Source organism: Lytechinus variegatus, chromosome 2 (genome assembly GCF_018143015.1).
Source record: "Lytechinus variegatus isolate NC3 chromosome 2, Lvar_3.0, whole genome shotgun sequence".
NCBI lineage: Eukaryota > Metazoa > Echinodermata > Echinoidea > Temnopleuroida > Toxopneustidae > Lytechinus > Lytechinus variegatus.
Genome location: NC_054741.1, coordinates 4956558 through 4980550, shown reverse-complemented (window position 1 = coordinate 4980550; position 23993 = coordinate 4956558). Strand labels below are relative to the sequence as shown.

At 37.3% G+C, this 23993-nt stretch overlaps 1 protein-coding gene across 2 annotated transcripts in view; it reads right to left on the bottom strand.

Annotated features, from left to right (window-relative positions):
- The window catches only part of LOC121407126 (chromodomain-helicase-DNA-binding protein 8-like), a 52340-nt gene extending 38580 nt beyond the window's left edge, over window positions 1–13760 (bottom strand). For both annotated transcript variants that reach the window (XM_041598057.1, XM_041598058.1), the window contains exons 1-3: window positions 13626–13760; window positions 2626–4723; window positions 1594–1715 (exon numbers count right to left, since the gene is read on the bottom strand). In XM_041598057.1, coding sequence (XP_041453991.1) covers window positions 1594–1715; window positions 2626–4636 — 2133 coding nt within the window. In that variant the 5' untranslated portion in view covers window positions 4637–4723; window positions 13626–13760. The remainder of the gene's footprint in view (window positions 1–1593; window positions 1716–2625; window positions 4724–13625) is intronic.
- Window positions 13761–23993: the final 10233 nt, after the last annotated feature.

Here is a 23993-nt window from a genome sequence, read left to right as displayed (position 1 = left end):
TTGTCAGTGATACTTGATTACCCCTATATCCACATTTTATAAAGTATATCTATAAACTTTGAAAATTATGACAGCAATCTAATTACCTCCAAAATGGCAAAAGTTCATTGACCTTGGTCATATGACCTGAAAATAAGGCGGGATGTTCAGTATTACTTGATTACCCTTATGCTCAATTTTCATGAACTTCATCCATATACTTTTTAAGTTATGACATGACAAAACTTAATCTTGATTAAGATTTCATTGTTGACTTGTCGCAGAAAATTATTGTATATGCAATGGTGCTAAGAAGTTAGTGAACCCCACCAGAAAATGAATTTTTTAAGTGTTCAAATTCTGCCATCTTTTAGATATTTAATTATGAAGTCAGCAGACCTTCATTTTTGAGAGCGCTATCGCGCCGGCGCTCCTAAAAAAAAACAACGAGGACAGAATATCACGCTACTAAAAAAAAGAAAAAAACCTTCACAAAGAGTTGCTGAAATTTCACATTTTACATCTTTATATGAAATAGGCATCTGTTTTCCATAATTCCTTGAAATTATTTTGATTTAGCTGGAAATTACTGAAAAAATGAAGAATATTCACCTCTTTCCTGACTCTGGTTTGATTTTAAACTCGGTAAATATTGTAGTCCCATATGTAGACTTTCATGTGTTAAAAAAAAACACAATGGAAATCTACATGTGGGACTACAATATTTACCGATTGTAACATCAGAGTTAAGGAAGAGCTTCATTTCACTGATAGTTTTCAACTACATCAAAGTAATTTCAAGAAATTGTGGAAAATAGATGGCCATTTCATGGATTTAAAGATTTTAGCAATTTTTGTACAGCTTTTTTATTTTCTTTTTTTTCTTTTTTAGCAGGAGCGCGATATTTTGTAAACACATTTACCCAGGTCTAGTTTCAACACAAATTCATAGCTACACAGCTATTGCATTTAAAATTTTAAGAAAAATCTATAATTTATCATACATGTATTGTATTGATTTGAGCTCCTCAAGTCAAGGAGAGCGATTCTGAGGAGCTCAATTGAGCTCCTCAAAAAATAAGGAGAGCGATTTATTGAGCTCCACGAAATTATAAACGTGAAGGACTGAGTCAGGTGATAAAATATTACATTCAATAAAGTTTGTTTCTCTGAGTCACCTGACATAATAGCACTGTTGTCTAGTCTACATTCAACACTCAACATGGAGTGCATTTTCTGGCAGGGGTCACCAACTTTTTAGCATCTCACTGTATACCTTTTTTATTGTAATGGAATGTTGAACCAGGATCCCATGAATATTGAAATGGTATTCAAAGGCCTAATAGGACTCGATAAAATACTATTTCCTTGTGATAATCAGGATACGATGCTTCTGATATCAACAATACCTTGCCCTGTTATGTTTTTATACATTCCTTTGAAAGTTTCAGAAAATTGTCAATGCAGAATTATTCATCATTTTCTCTACTTTAAAGTAGATTGAACATTGGTTGTAAAATGATCATATCCTGGAAAAAATGACTAATGAAACACTTTTCTCAGACTACACAGAAATCTTAGTCAGCATCATCCTTGAGACAGCAAAAAACATACCTTGGCCTTGGCAGACAGTTGTGCAGCTACTTGCAGTTTTTGTAGACGGGCCTGTAGCTGCTTCAGCTTGTCCACAGTCTCTTGGGTCTTTGGTTGGTTCTGAAGTTTGTTCAACTCTTCCCCTCCAAAGCAAATACAAGAAATACAATACATTATGTGCGACTGCTAGCAACCTGATAGAAGTCAATATTGTGGGCATCATTATACATTCATAGAGATAAAGCTTTTAACTATATCAAATAAAGGTTTAGTGTTTAATACATCTTTTTCTACAAAGCATACAAAACTTAAATTTGAACACCAATCTTGAAATCTTTGCAAAACTGACAACATAAAACTCTAGGACAAATCATAACATGGATTTCAACAATATTTGGCTTTTTAAAGTTTCAGTGGAGTGTGGGGGGGGGGGTGTCAAGCTATTATGAAAATTATCAACAAGACTAAATCTTGCAAATTGCTTTTAATTGATTATTCTAATTTATGCATAAGTAATATGCAAAATAATACTTTCCATCTAACTCCCTAAATAAAGCTCCAAATGTGCTAATTTTTGGTGTACAAACTCTTTTTGGTATTCTTAGCAAATGAACATAAAAAAATTGTGATTATCAGATCAACTTCTTATGTATTATTATATTGTTTGTATTTTTTTGCAATTTCTTATGCATTTTTAGTTTTTTTGACCCTTGGTTTTTCATTGTTTTATCAATAAACTTTGTTAGGGACTCTTTTGATATAAACAACATAAAATCAATTCATTTAGACCAGCAAAACTAAAAATAATCATAGCTTTATGATTTTCGGTTGAGAACACAATTTGCATTAACTTTGTACACAAAATCACATATTTGATAAATTTTTTGGTCTGAAATGCATTTACAAAATATTGCGTAATTTCGGAACCCATCGCAAATTTGGTCTCAAAAGATGCGCAAGACTTGATAAGTAAGCGATGAGGTAAACAAAATTTGCACAGCGAAAATATTATGCAAACCCCTGGCCTAGATAGGGTTAAATCTAAATCCTTACCTATCTCTTTGACCTCCTCTCCAATATTGGCAGCTGACTGGTTCACAAGAATGACCAATTGAGTAGGTTTCTGGCCAGCCTTAGTGGGAAGGATCTTCACTAACTTTTGTTGCTGTGAGCTGGTGCTAGCACCAGATGTTGATGCTACTCCGGGCACAGTATTCACAGTCACAGTTTTATCAGTCTTTTCCCTTGAAACACCTGTCTTAGGAAGGACAGAAGCAAGGTTGATCACCTTCTTGTTGATAGTGATTTTCTGAGGACTAGTGCTTGGCACTGTTGAAAGGGACTGGGTTGTGACTGTTGGTGCCAATGAAATGACTTTGGAGGTGACAGTTTGACCAGTGTTAGTCAGTTGCTTAATGCTACCTGCAGCAGTGGTAGTGATGGTAGTAAAAAGCTTGACTGCAGCACCGGAAACAGGTTTTCCCTGTCCTCTTGGAGAAAGGGACACCGTCTTAGGTGAAGTGACACATACCGATTGCACTCCAGGCTTGGGCTGCATGGCTGTTGAGTTTACCACAGTGGCAATTTGTTGGCCGCCAGCTCCGGAAACAATATGGACCACTGTGTTTCCTTGTCTTATCGGAGAGATCCTATTGATAGCTGGTACGTTTGAAGAACCAGGTGACTTCGGAGATGAAGCTATTGCTATGCTCTTTCCACCAGTACTAGAAACAGTAGAGGGAACTATGATACATGTTTGTCCCTGTGAGCTTTTTACAGTGTTTCCTCCACTACTTTGTATAAGCTTGACTTGTCCTTGATTTAGTGTGCTTACATTAGATACCCGAGGAATTTGCACCTTTTGGTTTGCTAGAATCTGGTATATATTCTGTGCAGAAACTGTGGTGGATGCCTTACCATCTGCGGACTTGGATGCATCACCAACTTGCGATTGAGGGGGTATAACGATGCGGATAGTGCCAGGCTGGGAGATCAGGGATGACTTCCCTGCAGGACTTGTTGTAACTGCAGCAGTAGTACTTGTAGATGAACTGGGTTGGGAAACCACTACTAGACGTGTACCCGCACCAATGCCTCCTGGTTGTTGCACAACAGCAAACTGGACAGGGGCCTTGTTCTGTGGTTGGGAGATTTGAACTGTCTGTTGCGGCTGTGTTTGTGGATGTACTTGTGGTTGTCCTTGGGGCTGCATTTGAGCCTGCTTCGGCTGCTGCAATGTTATCACTTTCTGCAAACCCTGCTGTGTTTGGACCAGCTGGATTTGTCCCGCATTGCTATTGCCAGCAGAGGATCCTGGCAACACAAGACGAATAGGTTGCTGTTTCCCATCACCTGGCTTTCCTTGAGCCCCTAAGGTCATCACCTGACCAGATTGTTGCAGCTTTTGCAGAATAGTGCTGTCTTTGACACGCAATTGAACTTTCATTGGTTGCGATGTGTTTGGCTGCTGAGTTGGACTGGTTTTTGTCACAAACTTTATCTGAGGCTGGTTTTGCTGAGTCACCATGATGGGTTTTCCTGTTGCTTGTACTGTACTGGTGGTGGGAACAGTGGAAAGGATGCTGGTTCCCATATTGGAAGATGGCTGCTGAACACTTCTGCTGGTAAGTAAAACCTTCTGTCCTGACTGGCCTGCTTGCAATGTGGTAACTAATCCTCCACTTGTTTGAATTAAGTATGGCTTGCCAGCAGATGAGGTCTTCAGTTGTACAGGTTTCCCAACAAGATTTCCTGATGTTGCTGGTGTGGTTATGTAGAAGGTCTGAGCTCCCTGCTTAATTGTCTTCCCCTGAATGTTAGAAACCTGCTGGACACCAATAGTGACCTTGTTTTGACCCCTCGGACTAACAGACCCCGCTGATCCTCCAGGTGACATCACAACAGCTGCGTCGGGAGGAGCAGCTGGACCTTCACTCTGTGATACAACTGCAGGAGAGGCCAGTTTTGCTAGGAGCTGGAGACCATGTGTATTTGGAACAGAATCATCTTTGTCTCCATCTCCAGAACTTGATGGGGTCCCAGCGGGTCCTGGGTCTTCATCCATGGTTTGAGAGGGTGTTGAAACTCAATACTAGGACTAGGTGCCTACTTCTAGATGAATGATTATGGCTAGATGTAACAATGAAATGACCTGCAAAAAGAAAATTTGAAATTAAAATTTAAAATGTTAGAAGTTTACACGAACAAAAGCAATAGCATCTAGGACAGTATTGTCACTATGGTGGTCGGCACCGGGTGGAAATTTCCCAGTCAGACTGCAGGTCCCTATGCTACTGAGCAAAAAAAAAATAACTCGTACATGTAGCTGAATTCACATTAAAGTTTATCAATATTTTGTGAAAACAGTTATATGCACACCGTCATGAATATTCATTAGGTGGGCTGATGATGTCACATCCCAACTTTCCTTTTTCTTATGTTATTAGGCCAAGTAAAAAAAGATAGAAGTTGATCGTCCGGATTTTTTGAGAGCAGTAATGAGGGAGGTCCTTACTATTTGCTATCTATTATTTATTTTTAAAACAAGGAGGCATTTTCTCGGCCTGATTTTTTACATCAGTGATGAGGGAGGTCCTTACTATTTACTTTTTTTTTGCTATTTTTTATTTAAATGATCGTCAGGCCCTGTCAAGCTCGAATTATGTGATCGATGCATGCTCAATATTAATAGTGAATGAATGAAATATAATATCTATATATATATCTCATATATTGATTGGAAATCTACATGGAAAATGTATTATGTGATAAAAAATCTATTGATGTATTACTGATGTATACTGGTACTGTACTGTTGTAAAATAGAATGTTCATGTCAAGTGAATAATTTAAACATTCTATATGCAAGGGTAAAAAAATGCATTGGGGGGGGGGTCATTTTATTACCATTTAGCCATGTTCAGTTTTCCAGTGCCAATCTCCTTTTTAGCTCTGGGCATGGTTTCGCATTGCAGTTTCCAGCTGCTTGTTCGTTTACATAATGTTCAATACTGTTCAATTTTCATTCATTTTTTAAATTGATATTGATATTAAATCCGTAATTGAATATTAAATGCATTGCCTGCTGACATTAGAAAACTTGCCAGAAAATTCAATTCATTTCACAAATTCACCTGTCGTACCAGCACATCACATCATCCCAGCACACATGCATTCACCCAACAGAGTCACAATCACACAGACAATCACCATAACACACATCTAAGCACAGGAGCTATCACTCACCAAAAACCCCCCCGCTGAAATACAAATTACGTCATTAAAATTGATTTATCTGCACCATATTTCCAAAGCACGCGACAGATTAGTTCAGATTAAGGAAGCGGGGTCTCCGAAATGCTCTAAAAATGAAGAAATCTGTGATCTTTTCCGAGTTTGAAAACTTTATTTTCTCGCTAATTTATGATGGTGTCTTCAAAATTCCAATAAAAAACCAAATCAGATTTTTCTTTCTTGCAGTTACGGCGATATTGGACTTTGTAATTGTTTTTAAAGTTGCGAGAGAGATCCCAGAGCACATGAGAGCAAATCGCTCGCCAATCTTGTGAATTATTTCCGCTATTCAGCAGCCATAAAAATAGTAAATATCAAGAAAATTGATGCTGCAATCAAAAAGGGAAGAGGGCGCGGACGAGAAACATCACAACTTTTCTTTTTTTTTAGCCAATCTTTTAAAATAGTAAATAGCAAAAAAATTCAATGCGGCGGCCAAAATTGATGCGCGCGACTCGCGCGAGGACGATCAACTACTTTCTTTTTTTACTTGGCCTTACATGAAAACATAATTTTTTTTATCATACAAGTGTAAATGATGTGTCTCCATAATGATGAAATAAGTTGTAGCAATAATAACCAATGCAATTAATCAGTTGTCAATCCGATTGTTTAGATCTTGGTAGAATTTTTTAAATAAATAATAAACCTTATTTCATATTTGGGCTATAAATGGGTGATTTTTGGTTTTACTGCGGGAACAGTTTTTTTGTGTTCCTTTTACCTTATCTCAACATGAAATGACAATATTTTTTGTCTCGGGTCCGAGAAAAAAGTGTGCCGGGCCAAAATCCAAAATGGTCGCCAAAACCCCCCAAAATCACAGTTTTGGCCACAACTTCTTTATCTGGTGGTCTTTTTCTCTGGTTTTGGTGTCTATTCATATGTTTTAGGGGGCAGGCAATTTGTTTTTCCTATAATTAGCATTTTTAAAACCATTATTTGTAGAGTTAAAAGGTAATTATACCTAAATTTTCCAATTTTTATAGCCTTTTTTCAGCCAAATGTAGGTTTTATCGTCCTCGAGTTCTTGGATATTAGATGGTACAAGGTCAACAATAGCAAGCAGCTTCATAGAGCTATATTGCTTTTATTCCTCTACTATGGGTTTTACGGATATTTGTGAAATACATCTTATCAAATAAAAAAAATTTAATTATCGATAGGGGCAATACAGTATACAATGTACTGTTACTGTACATACTACACTGCATATTTCCATGCATTGACCACCATGACATATGACAAGGCCTGTATATAAACTATAGTGTCATAGAAATAAGCTCCTAAGGTTTAAAATTAGATTGTGAATTTGCTTGCTTGTCAGTTGATGAACATGATGAAACCAGCAACGTAAATTGCACATAAAATATCACACAGGGCCTATAGCCCGGAGTTACCCTTCCTGGTGGAGGACTTCAGGGAATGGAACTACAAGATACAAAATATCATCCGTACATCACATATCTACATGTAGCCATATCTTCTTCATTTGGAGGCTTTTTTTACCTGGTTGTGGTGTCTATTAAACTGGCCTATGTTTATGGGGTCAGGTAACTATATAATCATGGTAACGTTGATCAACAGCCAATCAGAACCATGGATACCATTAAGTTACCATTAAGTTAACGTAATGGTAAATTTTTATGCAACGGGGCCCAGAATATCTACAGTGTAAATGCCATGATATGGGGTTAATTATCTTTCTCCGCCCCCTGAATTAGCATATTTGACAAAACATACATGTATCTTCAATTTCTGAGGCATCTAATTCTAAACCTAGGAGCTCATTTCTACATGTATAACACTATAGTTTATACGTACCTTGTCATGGTGGCCAATGCATTTATGCAGTGCAGTATGTACAGTACATTGTATACCGTATAGCCCCTATGGATAATTAACATTTTTCTGTATTTAAGATATATTTCACAAATATCCGTAAAACCCATAGTAGGGGAATAAAAGCGATATAGCTCTATGAAGCTGCTTGCTATTGTTGACCTCGTATCATCTAGTACAGTCAGTCCGCAGCCCGTCCGAAAGTGCTCTATTTTATTCAGCGGTATGCATAGCCGTCCGTGGTTATGCATACGTAATGAGCTGTGAAGACGAACTTTCCGATCGGTGTTTTTTGCTCTTAGAATCGTTTATTCCTCACAAAATTGGTCTTATTTTATAGATAAGGCTTTGAAATTTCTGATCAATTGAATAAAATGCACATTTGACGTATTTTGAAGACCGATATTTAGCTTAGAAAAAAGGATTTTTTTCAAGAAATATGTATGAATAAACGGAGCGTATTTTTGCATAGAAATCACACTTGCGTCAAATTGATATTATAATCAATGTAAAGCGTAGCCATTCTTCTTTACGACTAAAAAAAATTATGAAATTTCATGATGTAGCAAAGTCAGGAACCACAAAAAACCACGGCAATGTCCATCGCAAAATGATTGGAATTGCAGTACAATTGCCGACGCGTTCTGATTGGTCAACAGCGGCGCACAGACTTACAACATTTTATATAGCATTAAAAACCCGGAAGTGGTACGAAAGCGATCTGTGGCGACTTGCGTAGACACTAGTTTGACGTGTGCAGGGACCCTGGTTCAAACCCGACGGAGTGTTTTTTTTTCGCGGGGGGGGGGGGAATATATTTTGGCTTTTTCTTTAAATCATATTCCTCCCCCGTTCCTACCCAGCTTTATTCTCTTTTTTTTTACTTTCATGTGAATTTCTATTTAGGGCTGTATTATTAAATCATGGAGCTATGAATAAATCTTACTTCTTCTTAATCACTTTTGAATTTCAGGTTCTTGATTACACTTATTTGGGCAGAGGTGGGAAGGGAAGTGAGTTAAAGGTCAAGTGCACATCAACAAAAAATTCTTTGAATAGAGAAATTTCCCTTTTTTAACACAAAACAGTTATATACACAAAACAATGGTATGCAAATAGAGTTGATTATGTCATTCACATCACATTACTTTCTAAATTTTGGTTGCATTTTATTATATCAATTTTAGCAAATTTGTTATAAAAACTCTTCGAGTCACAATAGGTTACATTCATGGAAACTACAAATGTTAATGGAGGAATTAAAATCTCTCAAAATTTGTCAAAGAAAATGAGAAAATCAAAATAAAACATACATGTCATGAACAGGTATCGAACAAAAAAATACACAAGAAATTAGAGTGTGTGTGACATAATCAGTTCTGTAATTTGCACCTTGACCAAGATGAGCATATAATTGTTTAATGAAATTAGGCAAATTTCTAAATGTCAAAATCATAATTTTTTAAATTTTGAATCATAATGTTTATTAAATTTTCTGCAATACTTTATTTTTCTTTAAATTCAAATTACTTTTTTGTTGGGGTGGACCTCTCCTTTACTCTTTGCATGGAATGTAGGGAATGCACATTAATATTTATCCACGAACAAAATTGTCTTAAAGTGTGCAAATCAGTAATTGGACACATGTTCACTTTCCTTTCATCCAGGCCACTCCCTCACATCCACCAGGTTTACAGTCTTACAACAAAAATGATGAATTAATCATAATACCATCACACCATAGCTCCATGATCAAACAACATTCACACAGTGCTTCGCAACAAATATTTCACTTCTGTTCACACATGCAATAATTACTGTGGAAAACAAAAACAAAGCGTAACCACATTCGAATACCGTCCACGTTTAAAAGGACAAATATATTATAACTTTTGAGAAAAAATTGTGAACATACATAAACACTTAACCTTCAGCACATTGGATAACATTAACAGAGTTGCTTGAGAACAAAATATAATTATGGGGCATTGCAAGAAACTTATGTTCAATTGCAAATCAACTACATGTTTGTGTTTAAGCAAAGGACTTACCCTTGATTTTGGAATGTGTGAATGAGTAGAAAGTTTCTTGCAATGCACCATTAGTAACATTAAAACTGTTCTTTGGTTTTAAATTGTGTATTCTTATTTTTGTCAAGCTGTATTCCTGTCAAAGTCAGTATTCTTAGTCCTCTCCAAAACTGTGCTCAAATTTTCTTGTTTCCAATATCGATAAAGATCAATTTTCTGTTGTATCATTATCACTTCAAAATTTGCAAATGAAAAATGGCTTTGTCCAAATCAGTCCGACCAGTACATGATGGATCATCTCCCAGAATGAAGTAGCGAGCAGGGACCAGAGTCAGCAAGTGTGCAGATCTGTGTGTAGAAGAGAAAAAAAAGAGATAAATAGTCTAAATTACTAAATAATCATTCAAAGTACATGTAAGATGCATGTAAGAGACTAATACACGTAGTACTGTACTGTCTGCGACAGCCACATTTTTTTTATTTGAACAAAATACTGAGTACGGTAGTACCAAACTTTTTAGTTGACTTTAAATTGTTTATTTTCTATAGAGTAGACTGTCTAAAATAATCATCATTTCATTCTTAACCACAGCCTGTGGCAAAAATCATCATGGGACTCAACTTCGACTAGGCCTAATTATTAAGAAAAAGGTTAACTTTTTTTAAACATAAATCAAGAAATATCTCAATCTATAAAAGCTTGATGGAATTCGGAAACCTGATAATCATTAAATAAATTTTAGAAGATATCTACTTATTGAGCTTCGTTTATATTAAGTCTTAATTACAAATAAAAACAGGTCCACCGTCCACAGTCACATAAATAATGCGAGCCATCTGTCATCATTACAGAAGTTTCAACGTATGGGACCAAAGACGAAATCCTACGTGTACCAACCCGCGACGAACGCAATTTTAGCATTATTTCGCGCCATCGTAGAGTGAACGCGAAGGTTACTTCCGGGTAAAACGTAAATTTCTTGATTTTTAGGGTATCATTTTCTCTAAAATAAAAATATAAGGTGAGTTTGCGTCAAATTGGTTCTGACATATTTTGAACAGTGACTTTTCTTCTTTATAAAAAACCCCGATCAAAACAATTTGGTTATGTAGCAAAGTCAGGAACCAAAAGTGAAATTCCGACTACAAAATCGTAGTTAAAATATTACTAAAATGAGCATCAATTAAACAGGTAAAAATGGTAGGTTGAAAATGTTGAAATATTAAAAATTATATATCAAAATGTAGATGAAGGCCTTGAGAATAACTTACCACAATTCGTTTCGACGTAAACTGAAGTTAGCGACCAGTACAGAGCTATAACTTCAGCCCCTCCAAATCACTGGGAAAATCAAGCCAAATTGATCGCACGTTTTCCTTCGGAGACCGCTAGAGGGCCGCTGAATAAATCTTCGTGAATATGCTCATTATCGCGCGAGCTGCGGTCTGACTGAATATCCAAGAACCCCAGGACGATAAAATCTACTTTTTGGCTGAAAAAAGGCTATCAAAATTGAAAAATTTAGGTATAATTACCTTTTAACTCTACAAATAATGGTTTAAAAGTACAAATTATAGGAAAAACAAATTGCCTGCCTAGGGACAGTGATTTTCCGCGATCGCGGAAAACGGACGGAATTCACGGAATCGGCTGTTTGAAACGGAAAGTGGCTTTTCAAACGGAAAATCACGGAAAACACGTTTTTTCTCAAAATGCACAAAAAAGCAACAGAAATTAATCCCAAATCCTCAACAAAATACTAATATCAACTGAAAAAACACGATCTCACTTTGCAACAACAATCATGACAATCAACACATCGTAACTACACTCTCCATCACTCGATCGTATCCAAATTAGTTTACACTATAGAAGGCAGAATCCTGCCGTGTGTTGCTGCCCTCTGCGTTCGGTCATAATATAATGATCACGGTGATTCATCAAATCCAAAATGGCGGATATTCGGAAGTCATCGACTGCTCCAAACGATGTCCGAAAAGTCCCCAAATCAGCGATAAAATCCCATTTAACAATAAAATAATGCTAATAATATGAAAGGTGAGAATATATTTATGTTGATTATGTTTCCCTAATTTCTTTTTTAGCTCGAATCTCTTCGATTAAAATGGATTTTAAAGCGATGTTAGTACATTGGTAGATGCAAATTTTGAGCAGCGCTAGCATTTTGACATCGCTACCCGTTGCGTATTGGTTTTCTACGTAAACGGAATTGTCAATTTTTCTTGTACACAAAGTCTATGGTGAAACGGAATTTCCGTTTCCAGACATGCTGAAACGGAATTTGAGATTTTCTGAAACGGAAAAGGCAATTTTTAGAAACGGAAAATCACTGCCCCTACCTGCCCCCAAATATATATGAAAAGACACCAAAACCAAAGAAAAAGACCACCAAATAAAGAAGTTGTGGCCAAAACTGTGATTTTGGGGGATTTTGGTGGCCATTTTGGATTTTGGCTCGGCACACTTTTTTCTCGGACCCAAGACAAAAAATATTGTCATTTCATGTTGAGATACATTACAAGGAATAAAAAAAAAAACTGTTCCTATATTGAAATTACAAAAAAAGTATTTTTGACCCATGTATAGCCCACTCCTCATATAAAATACAAAAGAACAAGTGGGGATATGACATCATCAGCCCATAATGAATATTCATAAAGACATGCCTAGAACTGTTCCAACCGAATAATGCAAATCTTTAAAATTCAATACCTTTTTATCCAATTTTGATCAAATTTCAGCATTTTGCTTTGAGAATTTAACTCTATTTATTGAAATAAAGATATTTCCAGCCTGCACCATCCCGCTAACAGATGGACAGAGTTTGCAAACTTATCGTCAAAATCTTCAAAATTACCATTAAAAACCAAATCAGAATTTTTTCTTTATTGCACTTAACAGCGATATCGGACTTAGCAATTGTTTTAGAAAGTTGCGAGAGATATCTAGAGCACATGACACACCTCCAGTTTAAACACCTTTATGGCGTCTTTTGGAGGATTCCTACCTAGTAAGTATGAGAGCTAGAGCAAACAGGCAAATGGCTTGCCACTCTTGTCTTGATCTTGTGTATTTCTTTCACTTTTCAGCAGCCATAAAGATTAGCAGATCTAAATTTCAAAAAAATTGATGAGGCATTCAAAAAAGGGAAGGGGCGCGGACGAGAAACATCTTTATATATTTTTTAGCCAATAGGCAATATTTGACAATAGTATTTTGTCAATTTATTTTTATAACAATTCTTCCCATTAAAATCCCAATTACACTACAGTAACCTCATTCTTCGGATGAGTGGGTCTACCGAGTACCGGTACGTTGAATTGGGACAATTGATTGTGAATAAATTTATCCAAGACAAGTATTATCATCAAACTCCCAAAATTGGCTTTACCATGCTGTTGGCAAAGAAATGAAGGTGTCGGTACCAGTCCGGGTAGTCAGTGTCAAGCTACCGTAAATTATCAAACCAGCCGCCTCTGATGACGGCGGGGTCAACAAGCAAAGCACCGTCATCCACGAGTAGTGTGCACTGCGCAGTGTACTCCAGCCCATGCATGCCTCTTAGCCAGCTGTACACACACACAAACACACGTCCATTCACATTAGGAAATTGCACACACAAACGCAGTACACAGAACGTCTCCTTTTCAACACGGGTACTGCAATGCCAAGCATGTATGCATTCATACGTACGTGTACGTAAACGAGCCCTTCTTCACTGAAAAAATGTCCGACAATGAAACAAAAATCAACCGTAAATTTCACCATTCGTATTACTTTTTCACAAAAATACGTGAATCAATGAAGGCCAAATTTATTCCAACGCATTCATCAACTCTTCACCTCAATAATACGAAATTACTTACAACCATGACATGGAAGAAAAGTGGAATTTACTGTCAATAACAGCAGAAAGATCGCCAGTAAGTGTGCACATACTGCACACAAAGTACCAGTATCATCTAGTTTTACAGTCTACCCATAGCAGCAGATATGATTGGACCATGGCCAAATAGAGATATGATAACAAAAAAATAATAAAAACATGAAAGTGCATAATCGATCCGAATTTTTATTCCTATCCTTACGCCTATGGAATAAAATGACATATTCTGAATATTCGAACAGCATTTTTTTGTATCGTTATCTTGAAACCCGTCTTGAAATCATGACAAAATATGCATGATGCGTCTAAAGAATTTTAGGGAAAGAAACCAATCACTGAAGAGCTTTCATAACGGTGCATGACATGCACGGCATGGCCATGGATTGTCATCCAATGGAAAACCAGTCTTCTTATGACGTCATATGACGCTTCACAAAGGATAAGTTGGCAGCTCATACAGCTACAGAAGCTAATACATGGGATGATAAATAAGGAAGTGTCATGAAGTGCAGAAATATTGATGGACCCCGGGATGGACATTGGCGGCGGAAGCCAAAAAATTTCGGGGGTCCGCCAGAAATTTTAGGATGGACACAGGTAAAAAATTTGACAAGCAAAAAAATAAATAAAGGTTATAAAAAAAAATTTAGGGGGGGGGAACCATCCCCCACCTCGAATTTAGGGGGTGGGGGACAGGTCCCCCCCCCCCGCTTCCGCCGCCTATGTGATGGACCCGGGGTGATGAATAGACCTAGCAAATGTGTATATACAGTAAAACGTGCTATGCTGCGTGGAAGTAAAAAACAAGCTTTGCTTTTGACATTGATCTATTTGGTGTTCATGTTACCATAGTGCACAAGCTTTTAACCATGAAAAGAGTCCCCAAGATTGTGTATAATACCCTGGCCTGTTGAGTCGTCATGCTCCTGAAAAGAGATATTCCTATTGGTGTAATGTTTTACCTGTACAATCTGTTATCTCTAACTGGGAAAAAATACATGTTACCAATTTTTTTTGTACAATCGATTCAAAATTAAGATCATTTTACTTCAAAATGTTCCATAAGACTATAGCTCTCAATGACTTTTTACATAAAATCAAATTAAGAGACTAGCCAATCTGTTCATTTTGTGACAAACAGAATGAAAAATTGGTTCATTTATTTTGCGAGTGCGACAAAGTCTCTCCGATCTGGATTGACATGTTAGATGTCATTTCCCAGAAATGTGGAAAAAGTGTTAATGTAACTAATTTTGAAAAAAAATGTTTGGAATTTGCAGTGATAATTTTCTTTCATATTTGTTTTTGCTTTTGAAATACTACATATATACTTGTAAATTCAAAGGCAATCTTCCAAATTTTATTGCACTTAAATGTTTTGTCAAGAAACAAAGGGAGATTGAAAATATGTCAGCCAAAAAGAAAATTAATTGCCAATTCACTTTAAGAAATGGCGTTTCACCTTTTAAACTTCCTGCATATTCGATGCATTACTAAGTTTTTTTTATTATTTATATCCATACATTTTTGGTTACTTTGTGGATTTTGATGCTTTATCTCCCTTGTCAAATACTTATAACGTAACTTTCGAAAGTTGAAATTCCAGTCATAATATTTCGCCTGCTATTGTTGTGCATGTACGGTTATACATTCACTATGCTTTCATTGTTCTTTATTGTTATTTATTCTTCCTAAAAAAAATTGGCCTATTACTTCGATTTTCTGCTACTTGTTTATTCTTTTTTTATGTAACTTTTTTATTTTTTGCCAATCAGACAATTATTGTTTGTAAATTTTGTGATTTGATATTGATTTCCTAATAAAACACATAATAAAAAAAGAAAAAAAAAGCTTTGCTTAGGCAGTACCATTCCGGTTGACTCTTTTAACAAAATCATAAGTAAATTGAGACAAAATCAATTTATCATGATTTTCATGAAAAAAAAGAGAAGGGCAGACAACTTAATTAGTTAAGAACGAATATGTGGCTATGATGGAAAGCGGGAGTGCTTCAGCACCCCGCCCCCTATGATTTTTGCTGTGGTGCTTCGTAGTATTAATTGGCAGCACCTCTTGGAATTCAGGTTGGTAGCTATGTTAAAAATACATATTTTTTTTACCACAATTACCTTAATTTTTGATCGATTTTTTTTGCTAGTAATTTTTTTCCCTCACCAAATTCACCTTTCATTTTTGAACGAGAACCCGGACGAAAACTATTTTTTCACGGACCAATCAAAATAACACTTTAAAAAAAACAATAACCTTTTTTTTCTTGTCTATTTTATTTTTGCCAAACCAACACCCCCTACACAAAAAAAAAATGTTCTCAGGGTCCTGTTTTAGAAAACATAAAGTTGCATGTCGATCAGCGCGGGGGACAAGTCGGGGCATGAGGAAGAAGAAAATTGACACCTCTAGTTAAGTTACGGTTCTCAAGGGATTACCAAACTTATTATAGGGCTATATAGAATGGACTCGGAAAAGATCGATAAACGACTGGAAAGCGTATAAAGAGGAAAAGAAAAATAGGGGGGGGGGGATCAAGTCTAAATCTTGATTTTTTCCACTCGCGCTTTGCGCTCGCATCTATCCTGTTTACAGGGGCGGATCCAGCTCCCGCCAATAGAGGGGGGGGGGAGACCGAAATTTTTTCACCCACATTTTTCTCCGATCAGCCGCTCAAAATAGATTTTTGTTTGTTTCTTTGAAGGGGTTGTCTCAGAAGCGTAATGAGCCAATATTTTTGAGGGGGCTCGATACGGCATATCGTGTAAAATTAATAAGAAGCTGCAAGCGAGCGAAGTGAGCGAGCAAAAATTCAGACATTGTAATTACAGAATCAAAGTTTGTAATAGATTTTGACATAACATTTGAAAAACTATATAGGCCTTTATTTCATACTTATACCTTTCCTTTTCTCCCCATTTTCTTGGTCGTGATTTTTTATTTTTTACTTATTTATTTATTTATTTTTTTTTTTTTTGGGGGGGGGGAGAAAAGGAAAGGTTCGTTGTTCCGAAGGTTCGTATTTCCAAAGGTTTGTTATTCCGAAGGTTCTTTAATCCGAAAAAGAAATGAGGTTCGTAATTCCGAAGGTTCGGTAATCCGAAAACTAAATGATTAACTAAACTTTTTTCGTTTTCGGATTGACAAACCTTCGGAACATCGAACCGTATTTCGTTTTTTCGGAATAACGCCACAAATGTTCGGATCAACGAAACCTTTTACATTTTAAGATTAACGAACATCGAGGTATAGGCAATTTACGTGTTTCGGAATTACGAACCTTTGGAATAAAGAACCTTCGGAATTACGAAGTGTAACCCAAAACGCTGATGTCCTATCAATCATTTCTTAGCTTTTTATAAAACAACATAAAAAAGATGTAATAATCTCATAAGCCCTATTTAAATAGTGCGAGCGCGAAGCGCGAACTGAAAATTTTTGGAATTTCATGTATTTTGTCCTGAAAATTGAATATTCTGGCCAACGTTAACTTTGTAGAACCTGAACAAGGTGCGTATAATGACTGCGAGAGCGAAGCGCGAGCAGAAATTTTTAATATGGGTTATGGCTTGATCGAAAAGGGACCTGTTAAGGACTATTTGCAGTTGGCCATGAGACGATACATATTTCAACTTTTAGATAATTTTTTAGACATTCCGACCTAAAAAATTAAAATAAACACTTTTTTTTTAATAAACGGTATAAGGTATAAAACTAAACAATTGATGAGAGCGCAAAGGTGGGGTGGAAACATTTGAGATTTCAGACCTAAAAATGGGACACTCTATTCATGTTTTGTAAATCATGAAAAAAGATGGGTAATTTGGTATCTTCCTAAATTAATAATGCGAGCGCAAACTGGATAATTTTAGCTCGTTTTTGAATAAAGATCAAGCTGCGTATCTCAAAAAACATGTATGTGCGTATTTGAGAGACAGACAGCATCTTGGAATTCTGAATACACTTCATTTCTTTAACATGAAAATCAATAATGTGAGCGCGAAGCGCGAGCGGAAAATATTTGAAATTCCGGTATGAAAAGGGTGAATTTAAGCACTAAATCTAAAGTTCTGTGTAGGGAAATTGTGAAGTGTATGTGGATAGCACCTAAATGATGCGAGTGTGAAGCCCGAGTTGATATTTTTTTTAATCTAAAATACAGGATCTTGACAGTCTATAGGCCTAAGGACGTTTTGTCATCACATGAAAATGGTGACTATCTTCCTATTTCTTCATACTTCTCCTCCTAAGCGCGTTATGAAACTTGTCGATATTCCTTTCCGAAAAAGGGACAAGTTATTATTCATGAAAATTTCATTATCATATTTATTATGTAATAAACCTAATGAGTGAGTGAAATTTGTTGACATTTGAGGCCTGGAAACTAGATATTTTAAGCACTTTTGTAATCATGAATATATTAGGATTTATGAGTTGATATATTTTTAACTATTAATGCGAGTGTAAATTTCGAAACGATTTTTTTTTATAAACTGTCACAAAAGGGGGATCTTCAGTAGTTTGTTACAGAATTAATATATTAAAAATATCATGGAATATGTAGGCCTACTTGGCAAATCAAATAAAGCTATATAGCGCATAGCGCAAAAAGCTGCAAATGATACAAGCAAATTTAATAAAGTGACATGAAATATTTAAAATAATTTTCCAAGTCTGTCCCTGACCTTATTTTATTCACTCCTCTTATTTTTTCTCTTCTTTTTCCCCTCCTTTCTTTCCCCGTCTTTTTCTTCTTTTCTTCTTTCTTTCCCCTTTCCTTTCCTTTATACGCCAATACCGGGGGGCCCGGGCCCCTCGCCCCCTGGATCCGCCTATGTGTTTATGCTTACAAACAGTGCATAGAATGCATTTAGAGGTCGGAATGTCAAAAATTTTCAGCTCGCGCGAGCATTATTTTTATTGTTGAAATATCTTCATGGTGTGTGTGTATTGAGTTTTTGCCCAGGAGCGGAAATCTCTCCCAAAAGGTAGGGGGGACAAGGGGCTGGAAATTTGACAAGCAAAAAGAAAAAGAAAAAAAAGAAAAGGTTATTATCATCCCCAAAGTAAGGTCATATCTCGTCCTATAAAGTACATGTTTTATTTCGATTTCGAATGATGTATTTATTACCATCATAAAAGACCACATAGGCCTTGTATAGGGGGACGTTATTTTGAGTAGGGGGGACTCTCCCCTGGGATTTCCGCCCATGGTTTTCCAGTGTATCAATCAGATGATTATTTTCGTCTGCTTGGGATCGACCTTTAACGTCACCATCCGAAAGCCCGGGTCCGAAAGCGTGACCTGGGGGGCGTTTCATGAAAGGACTTGTCGGACGTTTATCCGACAAGTCCCATTTTATCCGACGGTTACCATAGGAACAGTGCCTCTCAGCCAATCAAAATCATGGAAAGATGTCAGATCTGACAACTTGTCGGATGAAAATATTGATGAAACGCTCCCCAGGGCTCGAACCTCTGCCATTTGACCTCTGCATCAATTTTGTAACTTCCCCATTGGCGGCGGAAGCCAAAAAAATTTAGGGGGTGTCCACCTGAAATTTTGGGATGGAGACAGGTAAAAAATTTGACAAGCGCCCCCCAAAAAGGTTATCAACCTAAATTTTAGGAGTTGCTAACCAAAAATTTTTGACAAGCAAAAAAAAAAAAAAAAAGGTCATCAACCTAAATTTTAGGGGGGGGGGGGACAACACACGTTTCAGGAGGGGTCCACGTGAATTGAGGGGGGACGCAGGAAAAAAATTGACAAGCAAAAAAAAGAAAAGAAAAAAAAAAAGGTTATCAAAAAAAAATTTAGGGGGGGGGGAACGTCCCCCCAACCTAAAATTTAGGGGGGACACGTCCCCCCCCCGGTTCCGCCCCCTATGAACTTCCCCACAGCTTGGATTACAGGCGCACGCCACAACGCCCAGATGTGGGCTAACTGCAAACAGTACTTGACAGGTCCCTTTTCGATCAGACTGAAACGTGGATTATAAAAACTGAATTTTGCTCGCAAGCTTCGCGCTCGAAGTAATTAGTTGCATATACACATCTTTTTTCAGGATCACAAACATTGCTAAGAATGTTCGAATTTAAAGATGAAATACGCCTACACGAAATTTCCAAAAAAACATTAGCTCGCGTTTCGCGCTCGCATCTACACAAGTCCCAAGAATGTTCTGTAATCTGGTTAGTCCAAATCGGAACCCATGATATTCAGTGGCGGATCCAGAGGGGGGCGCCCCGGGCGCGCGCCCCCCCCCCCTATTTTCGCCGGATTTTTTTTTTTTTTTGGATGGTTATAATTACTGGATTTGTACAATTTAGTCAATTTCAAGGGCTAGATCTAGTCAAATCTATATTTTAACTTACGCTCATGGCCTTTGTGTTCGCACCCAAATGCACCTCTGTCATACTGTATTGCGATATGTAAATTCCGGAATTCCAGGGCGCGCAAGTCGATTGGTTGGAAAGTTGCACCACTTGTAATCGGGAGTTGCAGTGCAGTGACCAGTGTGAAGATGTTGGATTGGATATCATTTTTTCCCGAAATTTTGTTTTTTTTTATGCGTTTGTCCGTCTTTATGGCAAATACATGTAAATTGTAAGTAACAGATCACGAGAGAAAGTGTCAACGATGCGAATGATAATGTCTATCCCCGAGATTATTCGTCACTCAAAGATGAAGCCCTATATCGGGCGCCAAGTGCGCAGCATTATCATTCTGCCTTGGTCATCAGGGGCGGATCCAGGATTTTGAAATAGGGGGGGGGGGGCGCCAGCGGCGAGGGTGTGGGAGGGGGGATACCCCCCTCTCACGGCAAGGACTTTTTCAAAAAATCATGTCCAAAAGTCGTATTTTGAGAGCACCTTTAGAAGAAAAATGCACACTTAAATCACTGTAACTTCATGAATAAAAGACACATACTGACTCATTTAGGAGCTGGTTTCCAGTCACACACCGTATAAGCGGTCATTTATACATTTGGCAAAGGCTCTTCACTTGCTTGCATCGTGTGATTGAAACGTCAAATTTAGATGATACGAAACTGAGACTATAATCATAGCGGTGTCACATCTCGGAGAGAAATGACAAAAGTTATGACAGAGTTACAGAATACCACCCCTGGGGTAGTATTCTGTAACTCTGTCATAACTTTTGTCATAAATTTTGTCATTTCTCTCCGAGATGTGACACCGTTATGATTGTCACAAATCGGTATTCTGAACATTGTCTTTTCCCTGTCATATCTCTCAAAGTTCCCGCCCATCTTTTCGGAAGCAATCCAATCAAAATCATCGTTAGTTCCCAGTGGGAGCCCTTCTAGCCAATAGGAATGCCCCGTGACAGGTAGGGGGTATTCCCAATTCTGTTGGTGGCATCGCGCAACTACGCGAATATTGATGCGCTTAATTACAAAGAGAGACAGGGAGCTGTGAAGGATTTTAGAGGAGAAGTAGAAAAATAAGGAAAACAGAGAAAAAAAGAGAAATTAATATGTAGGGCCTAACTAATTGTAGCATGAAAAAATAATTTTAAAAATTGTCGTGGATGATGAGTGAAACTAATACCACAATCTAATCTAAATGATATCGTTATATGTTTGACATTCAGTCGGCAGGGTATCGGGATATTTGGTACTAAAAGATATGACAAAATTTATGACTGCTACCCCCTGTCATAACTTTTGTCATATCTTTTGCTTGTATAAAAGGATTACGCGCATTAAAGCCGCGTATTTTTGGTTCGCGCCAAAGAGATAAGACAAAATTTATGACAATTTTTGTGACAAAAGTTATGACCAACGAACGTAGAGGGCAGCAACACACAAGCGTGTTGCTCTAAGGAAGGTCAACTCCGCTCGAATTTTGTGACCACTCTAAAAAATAAGGGGGACTTTTCGGAAATTTGTCGAGTTGATTTTTTTTCATTTGTTAATTTTTAATATTTTTAATGAACAATTATTAGGTCGGTTATTCTAGGTAGAAATATTAGAAATATTACTTTTATTTTTAAAGAAATTATTTAGCTTAAATAATCATGATTTTGACATTTTTTCTCATTTTGGAATATTAAGTCTATGACGAGGATACCTCTTATCTCTTATTTTCCTCTGCTGAATTTCGCTGCACCACTAATAAATGCATAGACAATTACCGTAATAATCGAGGTCAATTTTCTGGCCTGGGTGCGCCGAGTCTGGGCCGGTCGCGTAGCTACTAGTAACGTTGATGATGCGCTGGGGCTTCAGTCGACTCGTCTTAGATCTTCTAGCAACATACACAATGACGTCTAATTTGCCTGGTCTGATTTGAAGTGCAATTGCTTCAGGGCTGATGTTTATCAACGATGATTGTTCAAGGTCAGATTTCAAATTTTAAATTGCATTTTACTTTTAAGTCTATAAATCTTCATACAAGGCGTCGAATCCCCGAAATCCGGGTCTAAATTTCAACTTCGAGTCCGATACTATGGACGGCGAAAAAAAACCTCATGCATCGGATGCATTGCATTGGCTGCGCGCTGCGCTGCAGCTGAGCTGCACAGCCAGGCGCTGGCGTCGCGTCGAAGGTCGATAATCATTGAGCAACCAAACTTCCAAAGCCAAATTAAAGCTTGAATAAAATGTGAACATTTTCCCTGGTTTTCTTCAATAATTTCTAAGAAAAATCAGCCAATTGTGGGAAATTGATTGCAATGTTACATCGTTTGCAGAGTGCCATCATCGTTTTGCGTTAGACCTTAGTTATATTTAGATCTAGGCCTAGACTAGAAGAAATGGGAGCTAGATAGATTTTACACCATCTTAATTTATGATTTTGGGCAGTGAAGTAGATTTGATTGACAGCATCCATATCTTAATTTGACCATTGATTCTGTGCAATCAAAGACTTTTACATAATTTGTTTGCCATATTGCAAGAATTGGTAAATTTTCCTGGGCCTGCATGGCCTGGGCTTGGCTGGCAGAACACGTACTTTTTTGGAGAAATTTCGAAAGTAAAAGAGCAAAGTGACTGAGCTCGTCGTGATTATATTTTTATGCATTTTCTAATTGAATTTTAAAGATTTCATGCCTAACGGTAAGGCCTAACGGTAACTAGCCCATGCAGGCTGGCCTTAATTGAACCAAACTTAGCTTGCATGGACCAACCCTCAAATGGTCTAGATTTAGGCGTCCTATACTATAAAGACAATGTGGAATTCATCTGTTTTTAGTTTATTATTATTTTAGTATTTTTTATTGTTGCATAGACTATCTCATACCAACAAGTCGTGCTAGATCTATATTCTAGATCTACTTAGATATCCAGTGTGGAACAACATCTTCAACAAACAGATCGAGACTGGTCAGAGCATTTGTCTAGTTAGACAAATAAAGTTAGATCTTTAGACTTGGTTTATCGATCAACTAGACAGGAATAACCGTCGTTTCTGGGGATTTATTCAACAATTTCTGACATTTTACTATAATCTCCATCGGTGAGTGAGCCAGCGCAGTTCAGCAGAGCAACCAAAATACAGAGACTGAAGCTTTTGGTTTATCGATCAACCGATCAAGATCTAGGTTAGATGTAGACTTCACTTATTACTGATTGGAATGTATTTCTAAATTTATAAGTTTTGGGGAAAATGGTGAAAAGAAATGATAACATACTACTGATAGATACGTGAATTATTTTTTTAATACCCATTGGCATTGCTGCCCGGCTGCTCTAATAAATAAATAAATGAGTCACGGCCTATATGGACTGCAGATAAATGCTGATCGACGCCTAGCAGAACAAGTACCAGTGCTAGACTAGGGGGTTGAAATCTAAAGCAAGGTTTCCACTTTGGCGAGTTGGAGTTGCGAGTCATACGCGAGCTGCGCGAGCTCTAACTCGCCTTAGCTCGCACAAGCTCGCGTGAAATTTACATTTTTTCCTGGAATTTGCTCCAGTGACGAAAGACTCAACATCGAGTTCACTACGCTCGCTGTACGAGTGAACCGAGCGCGAAACGAGTCAGGCCGAGCTTAGTATGAGTTGCGGTGACCTTTATACGACTTAAAGCGAGCTATGAACGAGTTATCAAGATTTTGTTACGAGTGATAAGAGTTTCATACGACCAAGGGGTGGGATATGCACATTTTTGGCACTCAAAGATCGATGCCGGCGGCGGTGGCGTCAACACCAAATCTTAACCGAAGGTTAAGTTTTTGAAATTAAATGGCATCATAACTTAGAAAGTATATGGACCTAGTTCATAAAACTTGACCACAAGGTTAATCAATCATTACTAAACATCCTTCTTGAGTTTCAGGTCACAAGACCAAGGTCAGAGGTCATTTGTG